General features: G+C 46.5%; 1 protein-coding gene across 3 annotated transcripts; it reads right to left on the bottom strand.

Annotated features, from left to right (window-relative positions):
- Positions 1–1,082: 1,082 nt before the first annotated feature.
- SPP2 (secreted phosphoprotein 2) lies at positions 1,083–24,009 on the bottom strand. Of its 3 annotated transcripts, none has more exons than XM_026006213.2 (8): positions 23,825–24,009; positions 23,600–23,724; positions 16,947–17,069; positions 15,699–15,806; positions 10,921–10,975; positions 10,137–10,187; positions 7,417–7,514; positions 1,083–1,191 (listed from the first exon to the last, which is right to left on the bottom strand). In XM_026006213.2, the coding sequence occupies exons 1-7, from the start codon at positions 23,889–23,891 to the stop codon at positions 7,444–7,446; spliced, it is 600 nt and encodes a 199-aa protein (XP_025861998.2). In that variant the 5' UTR covers positions 23,892–24,009; the 3' UTR covers positions 1,083–1,191; positions 7,417–7,443. The 3 variants fall into 3 exon arrangements, with proteins under 3 accessions (XP_025861998.2, XP_025861997.2, XP_025861999.2); XM_026006212.2 differs by having other exon boundaries at positions 1,083–1,194; XM_026006214.2 differs by lacking the exon at positions 1,083–1,191 and adding an exon at positions 5,264–6,505.
- Positions 24,010–25,329: the final 1,320 nt, after the last annotated feature.

Below are 25,329 nucleotides of genomic sequence, written 5' to 3' on the forward strand. Positions count from 1 at the left end.
TGAATAAATAGATTTTTTAAAATCTTTAAAAAAATCAATAAATGACTTTTTAAAATCCCAAACATACCCCTTATGCAAGAAAAAGTCCTCTTAAACTCTATTAAGGGTCATGGAAGTGGACTTTAGTAAATGGAAATGTATAGCTTATTCTCACAGAACAAAACTCAGAAGTGGAAAGATGTCAAGTTTTCACAATAAGCCACAAATTTGGTGTGATTGATTTAAAACACTAACAGAATGTTTTTCATGACTTGACATGCTGAACTTTAAGTGGAAATAAAATAAGCATAGAGGAATATCCAGGAAGGTTCTGAAAAATAGGGAAGATGGGGGGGCCAAGGCAGTTTTTAGCCTCTGAAGACATTGAGAAGCTGTAGGAAGCGGAGCAGTTTGCCAGGAGCAGGAGTAAGCAGTCGCTTCTAAATGAAGGTGCAAATGACCGATAATGACTTCGTGTATCATCCCTCCGGGAAATAGTTCTCAGGAGCTGTGACATCTTCACGGAAGGCCAGTGGAACTGACAGGGGTTCAGTCTTGCTGGAAAGGGACTGCGTTTGCGTTTGGGGATGCTCACGTCCTATAATCCTCCCAGGCCAGGCTCTAGCAGGGCCTCTAACTGCAGCAATTGCCAAGTGGCCTGGGAACACAGACCTCTGTCCTTGGGTGCTTTCCTAGCATATCTGCTTGGACAGAAAGCTGGCTTTGCTATAGTGATGCCCTGGACTGAGAAGTCTAGAGAAAAATAATCCACAGAGGCATTTTGGTGGTGGGGAGGGGACTGCCTTTCATCCCTAAATCACCAGGTGCTTTTTTTTTTTTTTTTTTTTTGATTAAAAGAAGTCACAAAAGGAACGACACTCTTGACACCAAGCTGCGTGGACTGATGGTCTTTTTAAGAATAAGGAACTACAATCATTGTGTTTTGATCTAAAACAGGCATGTGACATAATTATGCTAAGCATGGCCGCTTTGTGAGTCCTTAGCTCCTAAAATCCTTAGGTAGTAATAATCTCTTCATGTCATTGCTTCTTATCTAAAAATTTAATAGTTACACCTATTTTTTTAAGAATCAGGCAATGGAAAAAGAGGAAGAGTAAAGCATTTATTAAGGACTGGAACCAATCAAAAGAAAAATCACATAATTCAAAGAGTATCTTTCTTCACTGGAACTTCTATTCTTTCCGATGAATTCTGCTGTTAAAAGAGAGAAGCAGAGGGATTAGACTCTGTGGCACGCATTCCACATTCTTGCTATGGAGACACAAGACCCAGCACTCCTGGGTATATTCAAACGGAATCCACAATGGTGCTAAAGACTGGAGCAACTCTGCAAAGCAGCCAGCTCCTTGGGCAAAGAAAAGAGGTGGAGGATACCTGCAGGGGGAAGGGGAGGTCGCCCCAGAAAGGAAATTCAAGTTTCGAAAAAGGAAGAGCCAGAGGGCTCCTGAGGTAAAGCTGCAGCCAGGAGGGAGGGGGCCACCCAAGCCAGAAAAGGGGGAGACAGGCCTCAGCTACAGACATCTGAGGGCATGGGGCTGAAGGTGGGAGCATTCACTAATTCAGTCATTCATCCATTCATCTGTCCAATAAACAGGTATGCGTTAAATATTGGGGGGTACAAAGATAAATAAGGTGTAGCCTCAATCTAAAGAAGGAAGGAAGGAAGGAAGGAAGGAAGGAAGGAAGGAAGGAAGGAAGGGAAGAAATCACCAACCATAGAGAATCCAGAAGGGACTAGGGTACAGTAAGTATAATTCCAGGGATACTTGAGTGCAGGGGTTCCTGGAGGAGACTCATGAGCTAGACCCCGGAGACAAGCTGGGGGCAGAGTGCTGGAGGGCAACAGCAGGGGCTGGGGATGGAGGGCAGAGCCAGACTGGGGGCCTGTGGGAATAACCAGCTGCGACTCTTCCACTTGATGTGGAGGCAGAGAGAAGTAGGGAGTGCAGACCCAGACCACACCACTGTACCGAGGGCCCGATTCCTCACGTCCTTCACCATCAAGGAACTGAGACCACCCCACCCCCACCCGTGTTAGCATAACTATGGGGACAGGTGGAGGTGATGTTGAGGGGAACAAGGTGAGACCATCGGGGAAGATGGTGACCACGCCAGGCTAGCAAAGGGACAGAGCTGGGACACTCTTCAGAGGAAGACAGCAGAATGCAGTGACTGGGCAGGTGAAGGCAGGGAGGAGACCCGAGAGGACTCTGATAAGATCTGGGTAACCAGGTGGATGAGTTGGTTACAGGAGGAAGACTAGTCCTGAAGAGAATTCCGGGTTGAGCATGTGGCAGCAAACCCAGATGGAGGCATCTGCTGTGCTGTTGGTTATGGGGCTAAGGCACAGCAGGGGAGTGCCTGGGCTCACCCGGGAAAGAGGAGTTGCAGCGGCAGAGCTGAGGCTGGAGTCCCAGGGACCACAACCATCTGGGGAGCAGGAGGGAGAAGAGAGATCCGTGCAGAACAGAGAGAAGGGTTGGCTGAGAGGAGAGCCAGGAGAGGAGCACCAAATGCAGCCACCAAGTTTGGTGGGCAAAAGGAAGGCACCAGGAGGTACCAGGGCAAAGGCTGGGGGTGCCAGGAGGTGGATAGAGAGGAGGCCAGAGCCAGTGGAAAGAGGTCCTTGGATGCAGCAGTGCAGACACCGCTTCTTTCAAGCCAGGTGGAAAGGGAACACGACAGTCAAGACGAGGTGAGGATGAAGGAGGAGTGGGGACCGTTGCTCAGTTGACCCTCAGTACTTGCAGAAATCTGCCATCTGGCTAACATCCCTTGGTCACCCCCAAACCAATGCTCCTGCTGGTGTTGCATCCATTCTCAGACATGCTCTGGGTGGCAAAAAGCTAGTCCCCCAACGTGCATGGTGCCAGCCAAGGCCAAACAAGGTGACTCTCTGCCTCCTTATTTCAGCTCCTGTCGTAAACAAGTGTCCTTCTTGAAGACCATTTAGGGCCGCTGTTTGGGCATTTCTGTGCTTTTTTGTTGGTGATTTTGCTGTTTATAGTGGCCCAGAGTGCTGAAGTGCTGTCTCGCGGTGCTAAGCACAAGAAGCCTGTGATGTGCCTCGTGGAGAATGCGTGTGTTCGATGAGTGTGGTCCGGGCATGGGTTATAGTGCCGTTGGCCGTGAGTTCAACATGAATCAATAGTGGATGTTATACATGGTGCCTTTAAACAGAAACACACATAAAACAAGGCCATGCACTGACCGGTTGACAAAAAGTGACCAGAGGCTCCTGGGAGCCTAACCCTGTACTTCCCACAGAAACAATAGTTCAGTATTTGCTAATTCGGTGCTGGCAGCAACGCTGCAGATCACAACTACCATGATACTGAGGATGGACTATCCCCGGTGGAGTAATTGTCAGGTGTGCACAGTGAATGAGCGTCAGAGTGTAAGTGGACAGAGCCCCACACAGCCTGCTTTCCACCTCCAGGGCCTTGGCTGGAGGTGGCAGTTGTGGGGGATCATGACAAGAAGTTGTCATTCATGGGTCTGACACTCATATATGGAAATCTCTCAGCCAGCTCACTTAGGGGCCCAAGTCACAGGGTCACCCCTCCCACCTTGCTGATGATGGGTAGGTATGTGTTAACCCTTCCAGGCAACTAGTCTTTGCCTTCCAGCTGCTGCCTGCCTAGCTTCACCCAACACATGAATGATGTATCTTAAATAATCCTTGGGCTTTGGGGGGCCTGGGTGGCTCAGTCGGTTAAGTGTCTGCCTTCAGCTCAGGTCATGGTCTCAGGGTCCTGGGATCGAGTCCTGCATCGGGCTCTTGCTCAGTGGGGAGTTTGCTTCTCCCTCTGCCTCTGCCCTTCCCCACCTCTCAAATAAATAAATAAAATCTTTAAAAAATAATAATAATCCTTGGGCTCTTGCCCTCTCATGCAGTTTCTTAAACATGGAGATACTGACGTGAGGGAGAGTGTCGCAGGTCAGGGAAGGAGACACACAGACATCAGTAGCTAAGTTCTCAGTCTCAACACCACCTCCAAGAGCAAGAGCCCCTGAGGCTCCTACTTCCCCATCTACTAAGCAGAGGAAATAATGACAGAGCTTTATATGAGTTTCTGCAAGATTTATAAAAGGCAGTGCCCGTAAAGGGCCCAGGCACCCTCCAGAGTTCCGCTCTTCCCTGGTGCAGCACAAAATCATGAGACTGACCCTTCTCAGCAGGCACCTGGCCACAGCAGGCCTCACTAGCAACTCCCTGCTTCGCTGCTCTGGGCCAGAGAGTTTCAGGGGTCCACACGAATCGACACTGCAGCGTAATGGAAAAAGCCTTGCTCACGCCGCTGTGGCTTGGGTGCCCTCCGTGTGGTTTGTGGCTATCCGGTCACTGCATAATTAAGGAGCGTGAACTATTCCAGCCAGAAAGATCAAGCAAGTGTTGGACACTCAGATCCCTAACAGCGTGAGATGTGGGCCCTGAATTTCACGGCCCCTATTTTAATAGAGTGGCAAATGAGGAAGAGTGCCAAAGCTCGTGTTTAAACATTGCCTTTTGCTCTCTATGCCTGTGAATGAAATGATTTTCTGGTCACCTGAAAGAATCCTAGAACAGAGCGCATTAAATTACAAAAACACTCAGCCCCTGTCAGGGAGCCTCTGAGGGTGCCGTGCTCCCTTGAACCAAAGCCTCTGCCTTCAGGGAGCTCCACACCGGAAAAATGTCATTCACAGCTTGAAAGTCATCATTCTGATTTGAGTCATACATGTGTCCCTTCCTTCCTTCCAACCTGATCGAACCCTTATTATGTTCTAGACAGCGTTCTCAACTTTATGGGAGTAAATTAAGATAATGAATAAGAATGACAAGGCCCTGGACCCCCAAGGAGGTCGAGGACTAGCAGGGACCAAAATAAGGACAAAAATAATAATAAGCCTTTGGAGGACGTGAGACTGGAGTGCTAGCTCACAGCTCATGATGGCAGCGCAGGCTCAGAGCCAGGTCCACTGATTCCAGACCCTGTGCTGGCCTTCCCAGGCTCGTTTTGGGAAACTAGGAAATTTGGAGCACAGTGGGGAAATCTGAAGGTCGGGGGGAGGGAGGTGGCAGGGAAGAACTAGGACTTAAGTCAAAGTCAATGTCCAGAGGAGGGTGGCAGTGTTGAGCCTTTCATGGCCGCTGCCTTTAAAGAGACATTTGGTTGGCAATCCATTTTGTTAAAGAAAGCGAATCAAGAATTTATATTGTCATACGTGTATGTGTATACACCCAATAGAATCGTATTATCAGTAAATGAAATGCAGCCAGTTCATTGAGAATTCTATTTTGGCCCCCCCCCCCCCCACCCTGAGAATGCTCTGTAAAGCAAAAGGAAATGATTTAAATTTATAAAAAAGGAATACGATGAGTCCATTTCTTCATAATGAGTAGTTTCTAGATCTCCATATGAAGCTGGTGTTTATTTTTAGGAGGCACATAGATTAAAAAGAAAACCTACCATTTGCATCTTTCATCCAATACAGCCTCACTGGTAAAATTTCCTTCTATTTTAGTAAAATGTCAGTTGACTTTTTTCAAATTCCAGTGGTTAAAAATTAATTATACTATGCTTAACTGATTTTTTTTTTTTAAATAACAGTCTCGGGAACCTAAAGGGAAGGATTCATCATCCACTCAAAAATACTTGCTGAGTGTGTGCTGTGTGCCCAGTCTCTGTACGGGGCACCAGGAGACAGAAGCAGGTGCCATGCCCTGCGCCTTGGGTCTAGAGAGTCTGGTGTAGCCCGGTGGGGCAGAGAGAAGACAAGAAGGGGGCTCGTCAGAAGGCTCTGTGATGAGGACTATCAGAAAGGGGTCAGAGTAGATGTCCCATAGGAAGTGACACTGCTGAGGCCTGGCTGGTAGGAGGGATTAGCAGGTGGCTGTTCCATGCAGAAGTCACAGCAGGTTGAGTTGCGAACATCTCAGTACTGCCGGAGCTCAAGGCTGAAGCCAACTTGGAGAAAAGGGCAGGGGCCAGATCCCCAAGGCCTTTGTGGGCCATGCTAAGGAGCTCGGACTTCATCCTAAAGGTGTACAGTGTTATGTAAACTAAAATCGAAGAGGCTCAAGCTTTGTTATTAAGGTGTGTGTGTGTGTGTGTGTGTGTGTGTGTGTGTGTGTGTGTAAAAATGAATGTGCATTGAGTCAATGTCTATAATTGCATCTGAAGATTCTTTTTAAGTGTCTCCTTCCTGATGTCCCCTTACTACTTGGGAGTCTTTAAAAAGACTTAGCTACATCTGCTCCAATCCCTAGTATCTGGGAATTTATATACTTGGTGGTACTCAGTGAGGACTTGGTAAACCAGGGCTCAGTCTTCAGCTCCCCACCACACTGGGAGTAACTAGGTTGCTCTTCCTCTTGGCTTGGTGTCTACCTTTTGCACACCTCTGCTTTATCCCCAATGAAGCAAGCATTAGGAGGCTTATGTGGAAAGGTCAGAGACTCCTCTGTGTTTCAAGATAAGTCCAAGGACAGCATGCAAGGTAGACAGCATAAGATCAGGACCTGGGAAAAGAATGCATGGACTGATCAGGGGTGATGGTAATGAAATGATTGGCCAATGCCAGAGAGAAAGTGTGGCCATGGTCAATGAGGCCAGACCCCTGTGGATGTCAGGAGAAGATAAAAGGTAAAGAGGAGTCAATGCTGCTTTAAAATTTTGAGCTAGAAAAAAAAAAAATTTTGAGCTAGAGAAAATTAGGTGGATGGCAACACCCTCATTTAAGAAAAGGGGTTGAAGAGGGGGCCGGGTGGGTTCCAGGAGGTCATGGGTACCCATAGCAACTGCATCCAGTGGGCCTAGGTCTCCAGACAAAGCATGGTAAGAGATGTGTGCTCGGAAGTAGTTGCAGATCATTGATGAAGTCAGGCAAGTGGGAGAGAGGACAGAGCCGTCTACGGGAGGAGGAGAGCGTGGGCTAAGGACATAGCACAGATGGTCACCGGTATTTAAAGCATTGATCGAGGAAAGGAAGGCAGGCCCGATTTTGTGGATCTCAGGGCTGAAAGTCAAGGGTGCAGAAAGCGGACTGTGAATGGGAGGTGAGCAGGGTGGGGCAGCATCCAAAGGCCATGACTGCATGGAGAGGCTCAGCACACAGGGCAGGAGGAGGGCAGTTGCTGGGATGGGGGTGCGGCAAAGGAGGGCCTGTTCCGTCTGTCTGCTCTTCAACTGGACACTTGATCATGTCAGTGGTGACAAACAGAAAAGCCACAGGAAAAAGCTAGAGGAGCATGGGGTGGGGGAGATGACGGAGGGACGGTGTCTGAGAGGAGACCAGGCGGTGGGAAGGCGAGCGAACACAGGAGCTGAGCGGCAGAGAAAGACATCTGGGGGCACGAGGGCAGCGGTGTCAAGGTGCTCACTCCAAGAAGCTCTGATTTCCAAATACACAATTTTAACTCTGTCCCCTTACCTCAAGGCCGTTACTCAAAGCCACTGTTTATTCCTGAAGTCTGTGCCACCTGTTCGGGTACCCTCGATTCCCGGGAGGTAAGATCCTTCTCAGGTTCTCTATAGATAGAAGGACATATAGGCTCTATCATTCACACCAAGGTCTGAGACAAGGTGGACCCCACAACTATGAACAGTGGGCAGAGGTGTGATTGGCACAGCCAGGCCCACGCTGCTGAGAGATCCCCGAGAACACGACAAGCTCTGTCTTCCTTACCTGGCTCTCCCTCACTCTCCCTTGCATGGTGTCGCAGCTGAACCTATGCTTATTTCTCTCTACGAGTCATCTATCCCGGCCACTACTATAAGCCTCGAGAGCAGGGATGGTCACATCCGTCTTTCAGTCCTCCATGAGATCTGCCCAGTGCTTGCCACACACATTTGGTGAAATAAATTAAATTGTGGTCTTCAAAGCAGTCTCTAAGATGGCTGCAGAGCTGCATCCATGATGTTCTCAAGGCCCAAAATGTTTTTAAAATTCAGCTCTGGAATTACCTTCTGAGCCATATAAAAAGGATCCATCACATTAATTAAATTTTTTTAAAGATTTCATTTATTTGTTCATGAGAGACACACAGAAAGAGAGAGAGAGAGAGGCAGAGACACAAGCAGAAGGAAAAGCAGGCTCCCTGTGGGGAGCCCAATGTGGGACTCGATCCCAGGACCCCGGGATCACACCCTGAACCAAAGGCAGATGCTCAACCACTGAGCCACCCAGGTGCCCCCAATCACATTAATTTATATCCATAAAATATTTTGGGGCCCAAATGGCATTTTCCCAATGCAGTAGCCAGCCTCCAAGACGGCCTCCTGGTATTCACATTCAGGTATTCCCCTCCGACACTGGGCCAGAGTGGATCTGTCGACTAATAAAATACCTAGAAGTGATGATATACAAATTCCAAAATTAGGTAACAAAAGACCGTGTCTTCTGTCTTGGGTGCTCTGTGGCTTGCTCATTCTCCCCCTCTGACTCTGATCATTATCTCCAGGGGAAGCCAGTTGTCATATTTTGAGGACGCTCAGACAACCCTATGGATAGGCCTACAAGGAGTGAAGCCCTCAGTCCAAGAGCCCATGAAGAGCTGAGGCCTGCCAACAAACACATGACTGATCTTGGAAGTGGATCTTTCAGACCCAGACAATCCTTCAAATGAGATCACAGCCCCAGACAACATCTTATCTGCAACCTTGTAAGAGACTCTGAGTCAGAACCACTTGGCTAAGCGGCCTGTGGGTTCCTGACCTTCAGAAACTGTACTGTAACAAACACGTATTGTCTTAAACTGCTAAGTTTTGGGATAATTTGACACACAGCAGTATACAACTAATTCACCCAAGTTGGTTATTAATCTGATTAATCGCATTTATTTTGGCTATTTCCAAAATCAAATCCAAGGACAAGAATTTTCCTCCACGACAGCAATTCAAAAGAATGGGCCATAGATTCTGAAGGCAATGTCAAAAAGGAAGCATTCAAAAAAATATCCTCAGCAATGGTCACACTGTTTGAATAAATATATGTTCTCCCAAAGCAATAACCCAGAGAGTGTCTAAAACCTTTTTGTTTAGAATCAAGCCTCAGGGGATACCCGGGTGGCTCAGTTGGCTAAGCATCCAACTCATGGTTTTGGTTGAGGTCATGATCTCAGGGTAGTGAGATAGAGCCCTGCATCTGGCTCTGCGCTCAGCTCAGAGTCTGCTTAGGAATCTTTCTCTGTCCCTCCCCCTGCTCTCTCTCTCTCTCTCTCACAAATAAATAAATAAATAAAATCTTAAAAAAAAATAAATTAAAAAATAAAAATAATAAATCAAGCCTCAGATGGTAAACCCCAGCACTTCAAATAAATTGCAGTATGCTTAGTGAGGACCAAACATTGAGCTCAGTGAAATATTAATATCTGTGTTATTCTTTTTAATGAAGAACTCCCAAATAGGGTGCAATTCACAAGTCTTCGGGAAAACAGCACTGGCAAAAACAAAAGCTGGAGAGTCGGACAGGCCTGTATCAAAGTCCTATCTCGGCCACTCACTACCTGGATCCAAGTCCCACGAAGGCAGTATGGCCTTGGACATACTACAGAAACTCACTAAGGCTCAGTCTGCTCATCTGCAGAATGGGAAGGAACATAGTGCTGCCTCACAGGACGGTTGTGAAGAGAAAGCTGCGCCAAGCAATTAGCACAGAGTAACTGTTTTGCATATGTAATTAGAATTGTTCGTCTCTTCTCTTGAAGCAGGTCATACAACACCTGGTTCGCAGATCTATCCTGAAGATTAAATGAGAGCAAAACTGATATGTAAGAGGGAGGAACTGCAAGAACCGTTAATTCATCTGCTGGTCCCAAAGGACCACTGAGGGTAGGAAGACAAAGAGGGGTTTGAGAGAGTTTGAGCTTTTTCAGAAAACGCCCCACAACGAGGCAAGAGGAAAAGTCAGGTCTGATATCCTGAGCCAGAGTTGCCATTTGGATTCCTGCTAACTTTTCAATGAGTTGTGATGCCTCAGGTTTACCTTTTCAGTGACTTGCAAAGCAAGTTTATGCAGTACTGTTCTTTTCGTTTTCATTTCAAATATTTTGCATTTCAGGGGTTAATCTACTATGAAATGGTTTCAGCCACATCTGGCTTGATCCCAGAAGCATCTGTTGGTGTCAAATGGAAGAAAGTAGGACCACTTACCAACTGACCGTTCACGCAATTGTTCACTTCTGGGTTTTTCAGAAATGAGACCTGTAATGCAGGAATAGTCATAAGACAAGACCCCTCTCCCCACTTCCAGAATGTTCTGTGAGTTTATTATTGATGCCTCAAATATGCCTCTGAAGCAAGGCAGCAGTGAAAGATCATCAAATAGTTTGGCTGCCATCAGCACCAATAGGAAAAAAGCCCCAGAAAACTAAAAACGGCTCCTAACCCACTGGACCCTAGCCCAACCCCACTTCAAATGTAAAGAACAGAGGTCCCTCTGTCCCCCAACCAAGCCCCTTAAAGGGATGGTCACCTCTCATCACGTGGTTGGAGGGTTACAGAATTCAACCTCAATCAATTAGATGAGCTTTAGTCCAGACCGTCCAGCCACACATTATTGCACACTTGGGTCCTGGAAGTTGGGCTGTGCACCCAGGACAAAACAACCCTGTTTGAGTTAGGGGACTCTCTCAACGTGTGGTCCAACATCTGCCCTGTTTATTTGACACATGGGGCCATTGGATGGACTCATGTATGGAAAATCTCTGGATAGAAAAGAATAGAAAAGGATAGCGAAGTGAAAAGTTGTATCTTTTTTGCCTAGTGGTAAGAAAGGAGCAAAAATAAAGAGAATGTTCATTTTCTAGAATTACTATAACTGTTCACAGGTTACGTATCGATGTTTCCAGTTTTAAATGACTCACTAACAGAGCTTCGCTATGAAGCTGTTTCAAGAAAAAGAAAAAAACATTAAAAAGAACAGATCTCAACTCACCAAGTAGGTAGTTGTTTCTCCATTGAGAGGATCCCAATACGTCCCCCAAAAACATCTAAATCAACGTAGGTGTCGGAATGAATCAGAACATGAAAAGAGAGAAGAAAGAGACACTGTAAAAAATGCAAATATCATCTGGAGGACTCTGACGCATTACATAATTCATTGTTAATGAAATAAGTGCAATTTATTTTATTAAATAAGTTTATGTGATGTCAAATGTGTGCCTAAGGAAACATATGGGAAGAGCAACTTACGTGAATTTAAATTGCCTGAAAAGCTTTCTACTAGACTCAGAATGTGCTCCCAAATACTGGGGACCAGAAAGATGGAACCTTTTAGGCGGACTTGTAAATAGACTGCATTTAGATCAGATGTAGAGGTTTCCTGTCATGAAGTTCTCAGAATGTGTTCAGTTTGGAAAAGGCATCGGAAAGCCACTGAAAGCCCGCAGAACAACCTAAGTCCACACAAAAACTCACACGAGAATATTCACTGCATCATTATTTATAACAGCCAAAAAGTGGAAGTAACCCTAATGTTACAACCAATGAATAGATCGATCAAAAGTAGTATATCCCTACAAACAATCTAATTCAACACTAAAAAGGAACAAAGTACCAATACATCTTACAACAGGTGTGAACCTCCAAAACATGATTCTCAGGGAGGTAAGCCGGTCACAGAAGGACACATACCGTGTAATTCCATTTATATCGAAACGGCCAGAAGAGGCAAATCCGTAGACCCAGAAAGTAGACGAGTGGTTGCTGGGGGCTGGGGGAATGGGGAACACAGAATGACGACTCATGGGGATGAGGTTTCTTTTCAAGGTGATGAAAATGTTCTGGATTTAGAATGTGGTGCTGGTTGTAGAACCTTATGACTATACTAAAAACCACTGAATTGGACACACTGTCAGGGTGAGTTGTGTACTATGTAGATTAAACTCAATAAAGGTGTAATTTTAAGAAGGTGGGGGTTGGGGGGACTCATGACCAAAGAGCCAGGCCAACAGGAATCATGTCAAGAGGTATCTCCAGGGGAGCTAGAGAGAAATGCTCCCTTTTCCGCCTAAGTTTAGAGGACTTGAACCTGGAGCACCTTGTGACCTTGCTTCCTACTACAAGGTGAAAGCTCGTCTGCAGTAAGAGAAGGAGAAGATGGGGCAAGGGAGACAGAAGAGGGAGGGAGGGGAGGGGAAGGGGGGGAGGGAGAAATTAACATGGCACAGGTGGTGTTGAAGTTTCCTAAAATTAACTGGTTCATGAGGCCAACTCTTCCCCGTCCTTTCTGTGAATGTGATCCAGGGACTTATCCCATTTGGGCTTAGGAGACTTGTAGTTGAACTTCTTTTTTTTTTTAATATTTTATTTATTTATCTGACAGACAGAGAGCAGCAGGCAAAGGGAGAGGGAGAAACAGACTCCCCGCTGAGCAGACAGCCCGATGCGGGACTGGATCCCAGGACCTTGGGATCATGACCAGAGCCGAAGGCAGGCACTTAACCGACTGAGCCACCCAAGCGGCCCAGGAGTTGAATTTCTATCACTGGAAGTGGAACACAGCAAGTGAACCCAATGCCTATCAGCTCCCTTCCCCTGAGCTCAGAATTCCGTGTTAGTGACTCTTCCTCAGTTTCGCCTTTGGACTGTAGTTGAAGCCTTGGCCAAATCTCATCGCATCTACTCCTAATCAGGGTTTGTCAAAAGTCAAGCTCAGAGACATCTGGGTGGCTCAGAGGTTAAGCGTCTGCCTTTGGCTCAGGGTGTGATCCTGGAGACCCGGGATGGAGTCCCACATCGGGCTCCCTGCATGGAGCCTGCTTCTCCCTCTGCCGGTGTCTCTGCCTCTCTCTCTCTCTCTCTCTCTGTCTCTCATGAATAAATAAATAAAATCTTTTTTTTTTTTAAAAAAAAAAAGGCAAGTTCACTGGTCAACCTACAGGTGTTAGCTTCACGCTCTGGACAGGACAAAACATCGAAGTGGTTGACCTTGTGCTCCTCTGCCATCCGGTGCCCTTTATTATCTCCATACTTCACTTTCAAAATTAACACAAATGATAGAAACTACCCGCAACACAACTATGCATTTGGTTAAAGAGAGAAGAATATTAACAAATTTAGAAACGTGTATTTTCTCAAATTTCCTTGCAGCTTTTACCCTTTTTAAAATCATGTAAAGGGGAAATCCAAACTTCTTACTTTTGGTAGTTTCTCAAATCATATCCTTACAAGGTGTTTTCCATTTGATCGAAGTCCTCATTCTTCATATTTTGGATTTTCGGTCTTATCCTCCATGGCTCACACCTTTCTTCACATTATGTTCCTTTCCCTGGAAATTTTGCTATAACCTACATATGTTTTTCAAATGATCTTCCTTTTCATTACTCCAGGATTTTTTTTTCGGTTTTATTTCTTCTATTTCCTACTTCCAACAATGATTTACTTGTTTGATGACTAAATTCATCCTAGTCTATTCTCTTTTATGTTTGTAATATCACTGCTTATTTCACCAAAAATGGTTAACAGCTGTTTTCCATTTTTTTTTTCTGTTTCATATAAGAAATCTATTTCAGAGTTTCCAGGAATTACTTGAAATCTCCATCTGCTTTCTTCTTCTTCCTTTGAATCACAGAATTCTTTAATTTAAGGAATTTTTTTAATTGGCTCATAATTCTTTATAATTTCCTAATCTTTGAGGAACATCCACCTGAGAGTTTATTTTAAAGTATGGTCGGTTTCAAGGGCCAATTTGACTTAGTGTCAGAGTCTTCTTACAAAACTTGGAAAAAAAGTGCATAGTCCTCACTATGCAATGAGAAAGTTGCAACAGATCTGTGGGTTGTGTGATCAGAATCAGCTTCCCAAATAAGAGATGGAAGAGGGGTTAAATGGGGGGGAGGGCAGTTACTAAATTCAGTTCAATGTGTTAAAGGTCATAGAAGGAACTAGAATCCATTTCTCAACACTATGTCAGCATTCCCTCTCACCTGTCCCGCCAGCCTCCTAGAGCCCCCACCTGCTCTTTGCCATCAATAGGCCCATTGACGCTGGGGTGAAGCCAGAGATCCTAGACTTGACCCCAGAGGTCCATCCTAACTTCCTCTCCATATCAACCTTATGCCACTGTCCCCATTTTGCTCATTGCCACCATAACGACTTCTATCCATTCCCACCCAACCAGCTTCTCTTGCATTTCAGGGAACTCCCTCCTAATCCCCCAGTGCTTAGGATCACTTTGCCTCTCTTCCCTAAACACCTGTCCTCTTTGTTGATGGAAGTTCTTGATGTGAACGTCAGTTCCCCCAGGGACACTCTCCTGTGCCTGGGCGATATTTTGTCCTCTTGGCATGTGCCCCCAAATGCTTACCCTGGAGTCAAGGCTTCCCCTGCTGGATGGATCCCCCACCCTGCCCCACTGGTCTGCAAACTCCACGAGGGCTAGCATTGTCTGTCCCTGTCCCCACTGTCTCCCTGGCTGTTCCCATATAGGTCACAAAATCAATATGAACAAAGAGTTTGTGAAATGCTGTGCTTAGTCCTTGTCATTTCTGGATTAGCAGGGCCACAGGCATGTGAGTGTGTCAGCGTGGAAACACATCTGACTTCCTAGGTGCTTCAGTGGAGTCCAGAAAAGGAGGCCCTTCATATTTGCCCAAACACCCAGGAACTAGATCCTGAAACCATGGCTCCCTGGAAAGCCCAGAATTGGGGCTTCCCTGTGGATTGATCCTCAAAGGTCTCCAGCGTGCTCAAGATCAATCGAACATTTCTGTGGAGAAAATCCCAATACCTAGGCTTAGTCATCCTGCACCTATCAAACCGCTCCCTCTCATGGGCACTCCTAGCCATTAGCTTCTTCACATCCTGATCCTACAATGGATTTCCATGCGAAATATTTAAGCTGCGTGGATGTTCATAATATGGGAACATTAATTTTTATGTGTAATTCTTGAAACTGTATGATTCTTTACTCTTTTAATGTAATTTTCACCTACAGAATGAAATCTTGAAAAAACTGAACAAAAATGTGCATAGAGAAAGATCATGGTGGGACAGACCCAGCTGTCCCATGGTAGAAATATTTTAAAACACCAGTCAAGAATGTTATCCCATTTCGAATAAGTAATATAACAATTATATTCATGCCTAGTTGGAGTCAAGAGGTTTGATAGGAGGTTTCCTCATATCATATTCTTGAGCCTCTCTTCCTCCATTCTCTAATATTCATTGAACAAGTATTTCAGTGCAATTGGGGTGGGATGAGCCATGTCCTGCCATTCACCAAGCATCTCTTGTAGACCAGATCGTCCTTGTCTATCAACATATTCAATTCTCTCAACACTCTGAAGTGGCTTTTACTCCTGGCATCTCACACACGAAGAGGCATCAGATCGTGGCGTTAAGTGCCCTGACCTAGACCTCAGAGCTGCTAAATGGCTTTGAACTCCAGTCCAACAAAAATGCTTCTCCCCCTTCCCTCCACTAAACCACAGTGCCAGGGAGCTGCATACTTAGACCTAAAACTTTCAAGATTTACGAATTGTTGCTGTAAGAGCTCTGTTTCCAAATCTCTGGGAAACAAGGGCAGAGGTGGGAAAAGAGAGAGAGAAAAGAGGTTGGAGAAGTAGGGGAGGCTCCAGCCGAATAAGCAGAGCTGTGCTCGCCCCTGCCTGGAGGACGTTCCCGAGACTCTGTCCCAGCGGTCTGCTTGTGACAGACCTACACAGACCCTACCAGGTGCTGTCCCGGAGGACACCAAGCCCCTGGTCCTACCTCTTCGCTGCTGTTAGACTCTGAACTGGAGGACCATTGGCAGCGAACCCACACGTCTTGCACCTGCTCCGCCACCACCCTCACGGTGCTTCTGCAAACAGCTGCCGGCTGGAAAAGAAAACGGTGAGTTCCCTCCTCAGCAGCTCATGGAAAGGGTTAGGACCTATCTGAGAGATCAAGTGATAGTGTAAGTCCTGGAAGAATGATGCAAACAGGCATTTCATGTTTCCAAAATGAACATTTCTCAAGACCAAAGCTGAAACAAACGAAACATTTAAAAAAGATGTGTTAGGCATTTGGCGCATCACGAGTCCCCCGGGAGAGCAACCATTCTCTCCAGGAGCAGGGAGCCGGTGGCCCTGAAGCTTCCCAGTGGGGAGGAAAAGGAAGTGGGGAGAACCCAAAGGACTTTCATCTCCTCTCCTTTGACCTCAGGCTTCCTTAAGAACATTTGCTGTGACCCTTGGGTTTGAGTCCTTCCTAAAACAGTCCCAGAGAAAAGTCTCATGAAACAAGTAGCAAAACAAAGGCTTCCTTTTCCAGAATTTTACACTGTTGGGAAGGGACCCTGGCCTAACGTAACTCAAGTAACAAGCTGATAAAGAACAGAACCCTGAGAACACATGCAGCTGAACAGAATCATCCTGGAGAGCAAGTGCTGGCTTGGTGCTGGCCTGCTCCACCCGACTCTTGCCCGTGGGTGTGAACCCAGTGGCGGCCCATGTTCTGGTCACCAGGATACAAGAGTGAACACACCGAGGTCCTGACGCCTTGGAGTCCGAGCCCATCAAGGGGGCGGGGGACAGATATTATACAACAGTCAACTGCAAAATAAGTCAACTACAAAATAATGCGACTCATGCCAGGAACACAGTTGGTGTTGGAGATTCTTTTAAAACATGTCTGGAATTTGCCTTTGGGGTTGGCCTCTTTGTATTCACCTTGCCTGGAACCATCATTATATTCACTTCAAAGAGCAGAAAACTGAGGTCACAGGGTTTAAATAATTTGCCAGGATCACTCAAGACCCCCCTGGACTCCGTAGCCCAAGACCTCAACCATGGAGCCACACCGCCCCTGCCCAGGTAACACAGTATGGACACAGCTGGTGCCTCCCAGTGTGGCCGGATGCCAGGCAAGGGCCAAGCTCTTCATATGACTTGGAACAACTCCAGGTCATGGAAGAAGCAAGAATTGAGGCCCTTGTCGTGTTAGTTTCTGCGCTATGGCATTTCCTGCCACGCTTACCGAGTAGTAGCCCCTTTGGAAGTCACAGGTCGCGGGGTCTTCTCCAGAATCTCTCCTGCATGTTGTCTCCCGAATACCAAACTCCAGGTCCATGTTCACACTGTCCTGATCCAGAACATACACCTTCACAAAAACAAAGCATCAGTTTGCCTTGGGGAGCCTCTGAAGTCTACAATGCTACGAGAGTTTCTCCCTGAATCCTTCGGGGTGAAAGCTCTAAGTGGCCTCAGCAATCCCCTGTGCCACCCCCTCAGTCCGAGACCAGAGGAAGAGGTGCTATTCCAAAGGCACATGGTACTTCGCTTAAAAAAATGCAACCAGAACTCAGATGTCTGAGCTGCAAGGTCGACGTCACTCCTGATGACTTACATTTACAATAGATCGTCATGATTCAGAGATTCCGGTTTTGCAAATCTGCCTATTCATTGAAATTTATTCATAATCCCCCAAATCAACGTTCAGGCTTCCTTTGCAGTCATGCTTACAGTGGTGGAAAACTTGAGCTGCCCCATGCTCACATTCCCAGCTGAGACCAGACAGGGCAGCGCTCCGCCGTCCAGCCTCCGCTGTCATACTGTAGACAAGTGTCACGTTCGTGGTTTAGTTTGGACCATGTTTTCCTCATTTTTTTTTTTCTTGGTGATTTTGCTGTTTAAAATGGCCCCCAGGGCAGCCTGGGTGGCTCAGTGGTTTAGCGCCGCCTTCAGCCCAGGGCGTGATCCTGGAGACCCAGGATCGAGTCCCACGTCGGGCTCCCTGCATGGAGCCTGCTTCTCCCTCTGCCTGTGTCTCTGCCTCTCTCTCCCTTTCTACGTTTCTCATGAATAAATAAATAAAATATTTAAAAAATTAAAATAAAATTAAAATTAATTATTTTAATTAATTTAATAAAAATAAAAATAAAATAAGATGGCCCCCAAGTGTAAGTCCTATGCTGTCCTAAGTGCTGTCCATGCTCCTTAGAACAGAGGGCTCAGATGTGCCACAGGAGCAATAGTTGTATGTGCTAATTTAGTGTGCATGGTGTTAGACCAGGGGCAATGGCTCAGTACGCACTAATTTAGTGTGCATTCTGACATTATAGGACATAACTACCACAAATAATGATAATCAACTATGTGTATCTTCAAGGATCATTTTCCTAAAAGAATGCCCCATAATTTCTTAATAATCAATAAGAAATTAACAGAACTACCCAGTCCTGCTTCCTGTTTGATCAGCTGTGATCCCTGAATGAGTTCACACAATTGTCTATTCCTTTCCACCAAGGCTGGGATATGAAGGGAAACCCCCAAGCTTCATGATGAATCTGTGATGCTCTAATGACACGGAAGTCCTGTGACTTAATGAGCGCCCACAGTGTGTCCTACCCCCAAGCCAGAGCAGGGAAGATTCCGTGCAGCTTAGATTCCTGCTTAGATTACAGACAGCCACACAGTAAACACCTTAGAGAAAACTAAGCAAAGTTGTTCTAGAGGTTATGATGTTTTGAGGGAAGAGACAACATGGTAGTTGGGGGGGAGTCAGGAGGAGGAAGTACCTACTGCAGAGAATGTGCCAGAGAAATCCTCCAGAGGGAGAAATATTTTCCCCTGAGGCTTATAGAATGGGAAAGAGCTTATCATGTGTGGAAAGAGCAGTGCCAATGTCCTGGGGCAGAACAAGGCCAGCTATTGTGTCTCCAGCAAAATGAACAAGAGGGGAACCGGACACCATGAAGTACAAGAGATGGGGTGTGTCAGGTCATTTATGATCCTGTCACCCATGGAAGTATTTAGATTTCATTCTCATTGCAATGGGAAATCCCCAGAAGGATTTAAGACCTGAGACATGAATCACCACAGCAGCTGCAGAGACCACACTGGGGCGGGAACAAGAAGGCGGCAGGGAAGCGAGACGGGAGCTGCCTTGGCCCAGCACCCGACCACATTCCCGGCCCCCAAACTCTCCTCCCTTTCAGTTCTTGAACCCACCTTGTGACAAAGCTGATGCATTTAACTGACTTCCCAGGGAGGACAGGGTGGAGAGAACCCTGGGAGAGCACAGGCCGCTCACACGTAGGGAAGAAAGGGCACAGGCAAGACACTGTGTGTGGAAATAAGTGGCAAACTCCAAGCCTGGGAGCGGCGGGGGGGGGGGGGGGGGGGGGGTGGTTCGTGTCTCCTCCTAACCCTGGGTGAGGCGTGCTTATAGAAATCGTGTTTTCTGGAAAAAAGTCAGACTAAAAATTCCACCTTGACAATATTTATTACCTCTTTATTCATAATTTTGAAATAGTGGGTAATAAATCTGAGTCTCATTAAAAAAAAATAAAGTAAAATAAAGCCCTCTTCTGCTGAAGCATGTGGTTGGGGCTCTCCACCCAGGTCCTGCTTAGGCAGTTTCCCTTAAAGCAGTCAGATGAGAGCAAATTAGCAACACAGAAGCTTGGTTAAAAAGAGGAAAATGTGGGATTTTTTTGAGTACAGATAATTTTATTGAACCATGAGATGAGTTTGCAACATTTTTTTTTTTTTGTATCTTTAAGCACTTGTAAGCACTCAGTTCAGGAGAAGGAGAAAAGCCTAATGGTTTTGCTTCATCTGAACTCACTTTCAACCAGCCTAACTCCACCCTGTGTTTGAAAAAGGTGGGCCAACCTCAATATTCAAGGTTAAGGAATCAACTAGAGAAAATCCCAAACCCAGTATTGTTGCTGAAGTCAATTGCCGAATTTTATGAAACTCTGCTCCTGTTTTTCTTTAAAAAAAAAAAAATTTTATACCAAAATATGAAAAGGATCCAAAAAGGCCTTCTCCCACACACTCACAGTGGGTGTCTCAGAGGAATGGATAATAGATAGTACTTTTGGGTTTTTTTTTTCTCTTGTTATATATATATATATATATACACACACACACATATATATAGTTATATTATTATATTTTCTGACTTTTCATAACAAGAGTATTTTGATGTTTTATTCCAAAAAGAAATAAAAATATGTAAGCAATAAAAATTTTAAAAACCCCATCGCAATTCCTTTTGGTGATTATGATGGTTCATTTTATGTGTCAAACTTGACCAGGCCATGGTGCTGAGATAGTCGGTCAGACACTCTGGGTATTTCTTAGAAGGTGTTTTTTTGGATAGGACTAACATTTAAATCAGCGGATTTGAGTGAAGCAGATCATCCTCCTTAATGTGGGTGGGCCTCACCCAATCAGTTGAAGGCCTGGATAGCACAGACTGTCTCTTTCCTGATCAGGAAGAAATTCCACCAGCAGGCGGCCTTCGGACATGAAGGGCAACCTCAGCTCTTTTCTGGACCTCCAACGAGCCAGCCCACCCTGCAGATTTTGTATTTACCAGACCTCCACATGGTGTAAGCCACTGCTTTACGATAAATGTCTCTCACTCATTCATTCTCCTTCTCCCCCTCCCCCATCTCCCCCTCTCTCTTTTTCTCTCTTTCATCACATCCCCCCCCCCCCACACACACACACACACACTATTGGTTCTGCTCTGGAGAAGTCTGATGAGAACGGAGATCATTTAGGTTTTTCAAACTAATCCTTATAATTGGACAAAAATTAAAGATCAAGTCCAGCTGGTTAATAATTTAGAAAGCCAGACAGTGAAAAAAAAAAAAAAAAAAAAGCAAAGATGACAGTAAAAATGGGCAGAAGTGGACACACACATACAAAGGATCCCCAACCCTCCGCAGCTTTGCCTCTGGCTGTCCCGGAACCCAGTGGCCCCCACCCTCCCTGCACCCAGGCCAGGCTCACCTGCACCCCCGCCGCCGCCTGCTTCCTAAGGTCACTGTCTCAGCTTCCTCCCTAGCACCCCGCTCCTCACGGCAGCTACACAGATCTTGTCCAAGTACAAAGATCTCCCTGCACTTTCATGCTTGTTCCATTGTCCTTAACACAGTCCTCAGGATCCTCAGTCATGCCCTGGGCATGTCCACCTCAGGTCCCAACTCAGACCCCGCTCTCTGACCTCACTTGGCCCAAACCTGACTCTCTCTCTCAAGGCCTTTGGTCCTTCGGGTCCCCCCGGGGGTCTCCTCACAGCTGGAAGTTCTTGTCATTGACTGAGTCGGGCCGGAATACAGTGGCCTCCCCAGAGGCTTGGGCCTCCACTGACAGTTGCCCCGGCCCAGCCCATCCATCATCCCCCATCCTGTTCTGTCCCCCCACGGCACTCCCCTCTCTCTGAAACCAACTTCGTTTGTTTGTGTGGTTGTGCAACCCCATCCTCCTGTCTTTCCTCCTCTCCCTCTGTATCTGCCCCCCCTTCCTCTCTCCCCAGAAGGACGGACCTCTCTGTCCTCTTCTCTTCCTCCTCCCAGCACAGGGCCTGTGTCCACCCTTCCTTTCCACGCCTGTGTCCCGAGGGAAGAATCTGAGCGAGCCCAGAGGCAGTGTCAGAGCAAGGAAACCATCACTGCTGAAGTCACATGGTCTTGTCCTCTTCTGTCTTTTTTTGAACTTGGGGCGCAAGAGATAAGTCATTTAAAATGCATTGCAAGAGTATTTGATCCAGGGGTGCCTGGGTGGCTCAGCTGGTTAAGCATCTGCCTTCAGCTCAAGTCATGACCTTGGGGTCCTGGGTTTGAGCTCCATACTGGGCTCCCTGCTCAGCGGGGAGTCTGCTTCTCCCTCTCCCTCTCCCCCTGCTCATGCTCTCTCTCACTCTCTCTCTCTCTCTCTCAAATAAATAAATAAAATATTTTTTTAAAAATCCAGATCCATTTGGTAAAACTTAGTGGTTCTTAACCCCAACTGCCTTGGGTAGCTCAGCTGGTTAAGCGTCTGCCTTCAGCTCAAGTCATGAATGACCAGGAGAACACTGAAGAATACGGCCCTGACCCCTGCAGACCGAGACATTGTAGTCGACCATCCCTCCTGGACATCAGTAGCTCCGGGTCTCAGGGACACTGATGTGCAACAGGTCCAGAGCTGCCGGGCTCCAGGATAAAACTTAGGAATAAAGTAGCAGGGCCTGGCTCTCCTCCCTGAGTCCACTGACCAGATCCCTGAACCTCCTGCATGTGTATGGGCACGACTTATTTCCTTTGGACATATTCCTAGAAGTGAAGCTATGAGATCAAAAATTATAAACATTTGCTGTATCTTATTGCTCAACACACTTAGTCATTAGAGCAAAGCAGATTCCCAGCTCGAAGAGCAGCATCCAGGAGGCAGAGGCATCTCCTGCGAGTGAGTTCATGAAGGATCACACGCACACACAAGTAACAGAGCTGATTGGCAGGTGCACGTGTGTCTGGGCTCAGGTGTCCGATACAAGCCGGTACACAGGCCCAGATGAGCCCTGGGCGGCTGGACCTGCTGCGAGCCCATCTCCACAGGCCGCATTTCCATGGCATCAGTAATTGACCCGGCCTCACATTCTTGTTCACTTTATTAACCACTTTCTTCTGTTGTGAGTCTTAGCTAGATTACAGGTGGACTTAAACTGTTCATCTGTGAGCTCAGCAAGGGGATGGTGATCCCCTCCCGCCACAAGCAGATTTCACAAAATGCAAAAGATGGAGGCCAATACAGCCAGTAAGCAAAAAGTGGGTTCTTTATTCCGATGTTGTGCTCTTCTGGAAGGAATGTCACTTGGCAGCTGACATACCTCCCGGTGCCCCCCGAATCACGATGTCAGTGCCAAGTGACCCCGCCCTAGCCGAGACAGCCTGCTCCTGGGCTGGACCCCCAGCTAAAACACAGCCCATCATCTTCATGACCTATGGCCCAATTAGAAAAGACAACTGAGGGGTGCTCGGGTGGCTCAGTCAGTTGAGCGTCCGACTCTTGGTTTCGGCTCAGGTCACAATCTCAGGGCTGTGAGATCAAGTCCTGTGTTGGGCTCCACATTCACTGAGGATTTTCTATCTCCCTCTTCCTCTACCCCTCCTGCAACCCATGGCCTGGCTGCATGGACCTGCACGGAGCTCTCATGTATGCGACCTGTGACTTTACAGAACTTCCCCCACCTCCCATCTTAGCACCCACTAGCCCGGGGGAATGTCTGTTCCTACTGCTCCCTAGACGGTAGGCCGTGAAGTCACCTGTGGATGGAGGAGGGGAAGGTGACTTGCCATCCAGCCTTCTCATTTCCTCTGAAGCCGATCTCTGCATTTCTTTCTTCTTCACCAATCACAGACTGAATCATTGGGAAACCAAGAAAATTCACGTTTTCCCCATTTCCCCAAGCTAACGGGAAACAGACCATTACCAAATTGACAAAGGAAGGCGGGATTTCTTGGGCTTAAAAGCCAGAATGTATTGCCCTAAGTATGAGGAGCAGGGCAGCTGAAATTGAAAAAGCCTCATTTCTAATAAACAAGCTCTTAATAAAACATCTCAGGAAGAACCACAGGGACCTTGGATACAGAAGGAGGACACACCAAGGGCGACATCTGGAAATAGAAAGCCAAGCCAGAGGGGCAAAGCTCCAGAAGAATCCTGCATCCAAAGTGGTTTTGGACAATAAGTGTTATTCAATTCTTCCTCTGTCCGAAAACAGTACGAAAGAGAGGACTAGCTCTTATCTTTTTAAAGTGGAAACATTTTTAAAGTGTACCGAACAGATCAACAAATAAATGAATAACGGAGAGCAGTATACATCGGAATCAAGAAGGTATAGCATGCACTTACTCTTTTTACTGAGCTTCGGAACGCCCGAAACAGATATGGGCTCAGAGCCTGGGAGTTCACTTTTGCCACAGAGGCACTGAGGGCTTCCCGCAGGGAGGACGGGTCATAGTCGTACAAGGGAAAACCTGAACACACAAGCACACAGGGACACAGTGAGACAAGGCCCGCAGGCCAGGACGGCGCCACAGCATCAGGGGCAGGGGGCCGTGTCTTTGAGTCCCTTACCTGCGCAAGGTGGGTAATGCGCTCCGAGAACAAACATGACCAGTATCTTCACCACCATCTTCTCCATTCTGGGAAGAATGATCTCAATTCAGAGGCAGCGAGATGATCTCTATGCTCTTGGGGGTGACAAGTCCTCCTGAAAGCAGCTCCTTCTCAAATGTGACCTGGCTTGCTCTCGCCGACTGGAGCTTAAACAGAAACAATTGATCCCGGAGTCAATATTTACTGCTGGCTCTTCCTGTGGAAAGGTTCCAGTTCGAGGCTACTTTTGAAGTTTTGACCTCAATTTGGGACTTTAGCCCACGGGGAAGACATCAAGAGGCTCGGGGACTCTGTGTGCGCTGTTTGTTTTTCTCTATTTTAATTTCATCCACATGTACTGCTTATTTCTCTTTATTTTAATGGCCTGTTCGGAAGCGGAGGGGAGATGTAATCTAATTTTTAGCAAAACCGTGAATTTTAAACTGTTGTCTATTTAGCTCTCCCTCGTGCTCCTAAAGTCCTCACAGTTGACTGTGTATGGAAATTGTGTGGTTATTTCAAGATACTTTGGGACGTTATGACCGTGAAGGAGATAATTTCGTATATAGGACCTAAATAGGTCAAGCAAGTACACGTGCTGTGACACAGCCTCCTGCTGACCAGCCTTCTCTGCGGATGGACATTTTTGCACTTCAGTGGGATGATAAGAACCCAATGTAGCTGGTAAATATTAAAAAGGAGAGACACTTTGTAGTAAATAGTGTGTGTTATGAGCAGGTCACTGTGTTCTCATCCTTCAAATTCATGAAGGAGAAGCCACATTGTGCTGTGGCTCAAAAGGACTTTAGCCTGGAATGTTGGCTCCGTGCTCATCGAGTGTCTACCCTTGGGCATGGTGCTTAGTACCTCAACTTTCTCATCTGTAAAATGGGCATAAATGGTTAAGCTATAAAGTGTGTTATTAATGGGAGTTCTCCAGAGAAACAGAACTGACCGGGTGTTTAGAGAGATATACAGACAAACAGAGAGAGACAGTGACAGAGTGAAAGAGAGAGGGAGAGAGAGATTTGTCTCAAGGAATTGGCTCACACAATGGTGGAGGATGGCAAGTCCAGAATCGGCAAGGTGGGCCAACAGACAGGAGACCCAAGGAAGGCTGCAGCTCAGTGCAGAGGCAGTGCGCTGGCACAATTCCTTCCTGCTCAGGGAAGGTCAGTTTCTGTCTATTGATGCCTTCAACTTATTGCACAAGGCCCACCCACATTCTAGAGACTAATCAGCTTTACTCAAAGTCTGTTGACTTAAATGTTCATCTCATTTGAAAATACCTTCAGAGAAACATCCAGAAAAAATGTCCGACCTAGTATCTGGGCACCAAGGCCAAGCTGACTCATAAAATTAACCATCACATAAGGATTAAATCACTAACACTTGGAAGAGCCCTTGATCAATTAATTGCTCAATAAATGGCAACTGCTAGTAAGAACGCAAATCAATACATACGTTCTCGCATCTGTTTGTAG

The sequence above is a fragment of the Vulpes vulpes genome, chromosome 9 (genome assembly GCF_048418805.1).
Source record: "Vulpes vulpes isolate BD-2025 chromosome 9, VulVul3, whole genome shotgun sequence".
NCBI classification, from domain to species: Eukaryota; Metazoa; Chordata; class Mammalia; order Carnivora; family Canidae; genus Vulpes; species Vulpes vulpes.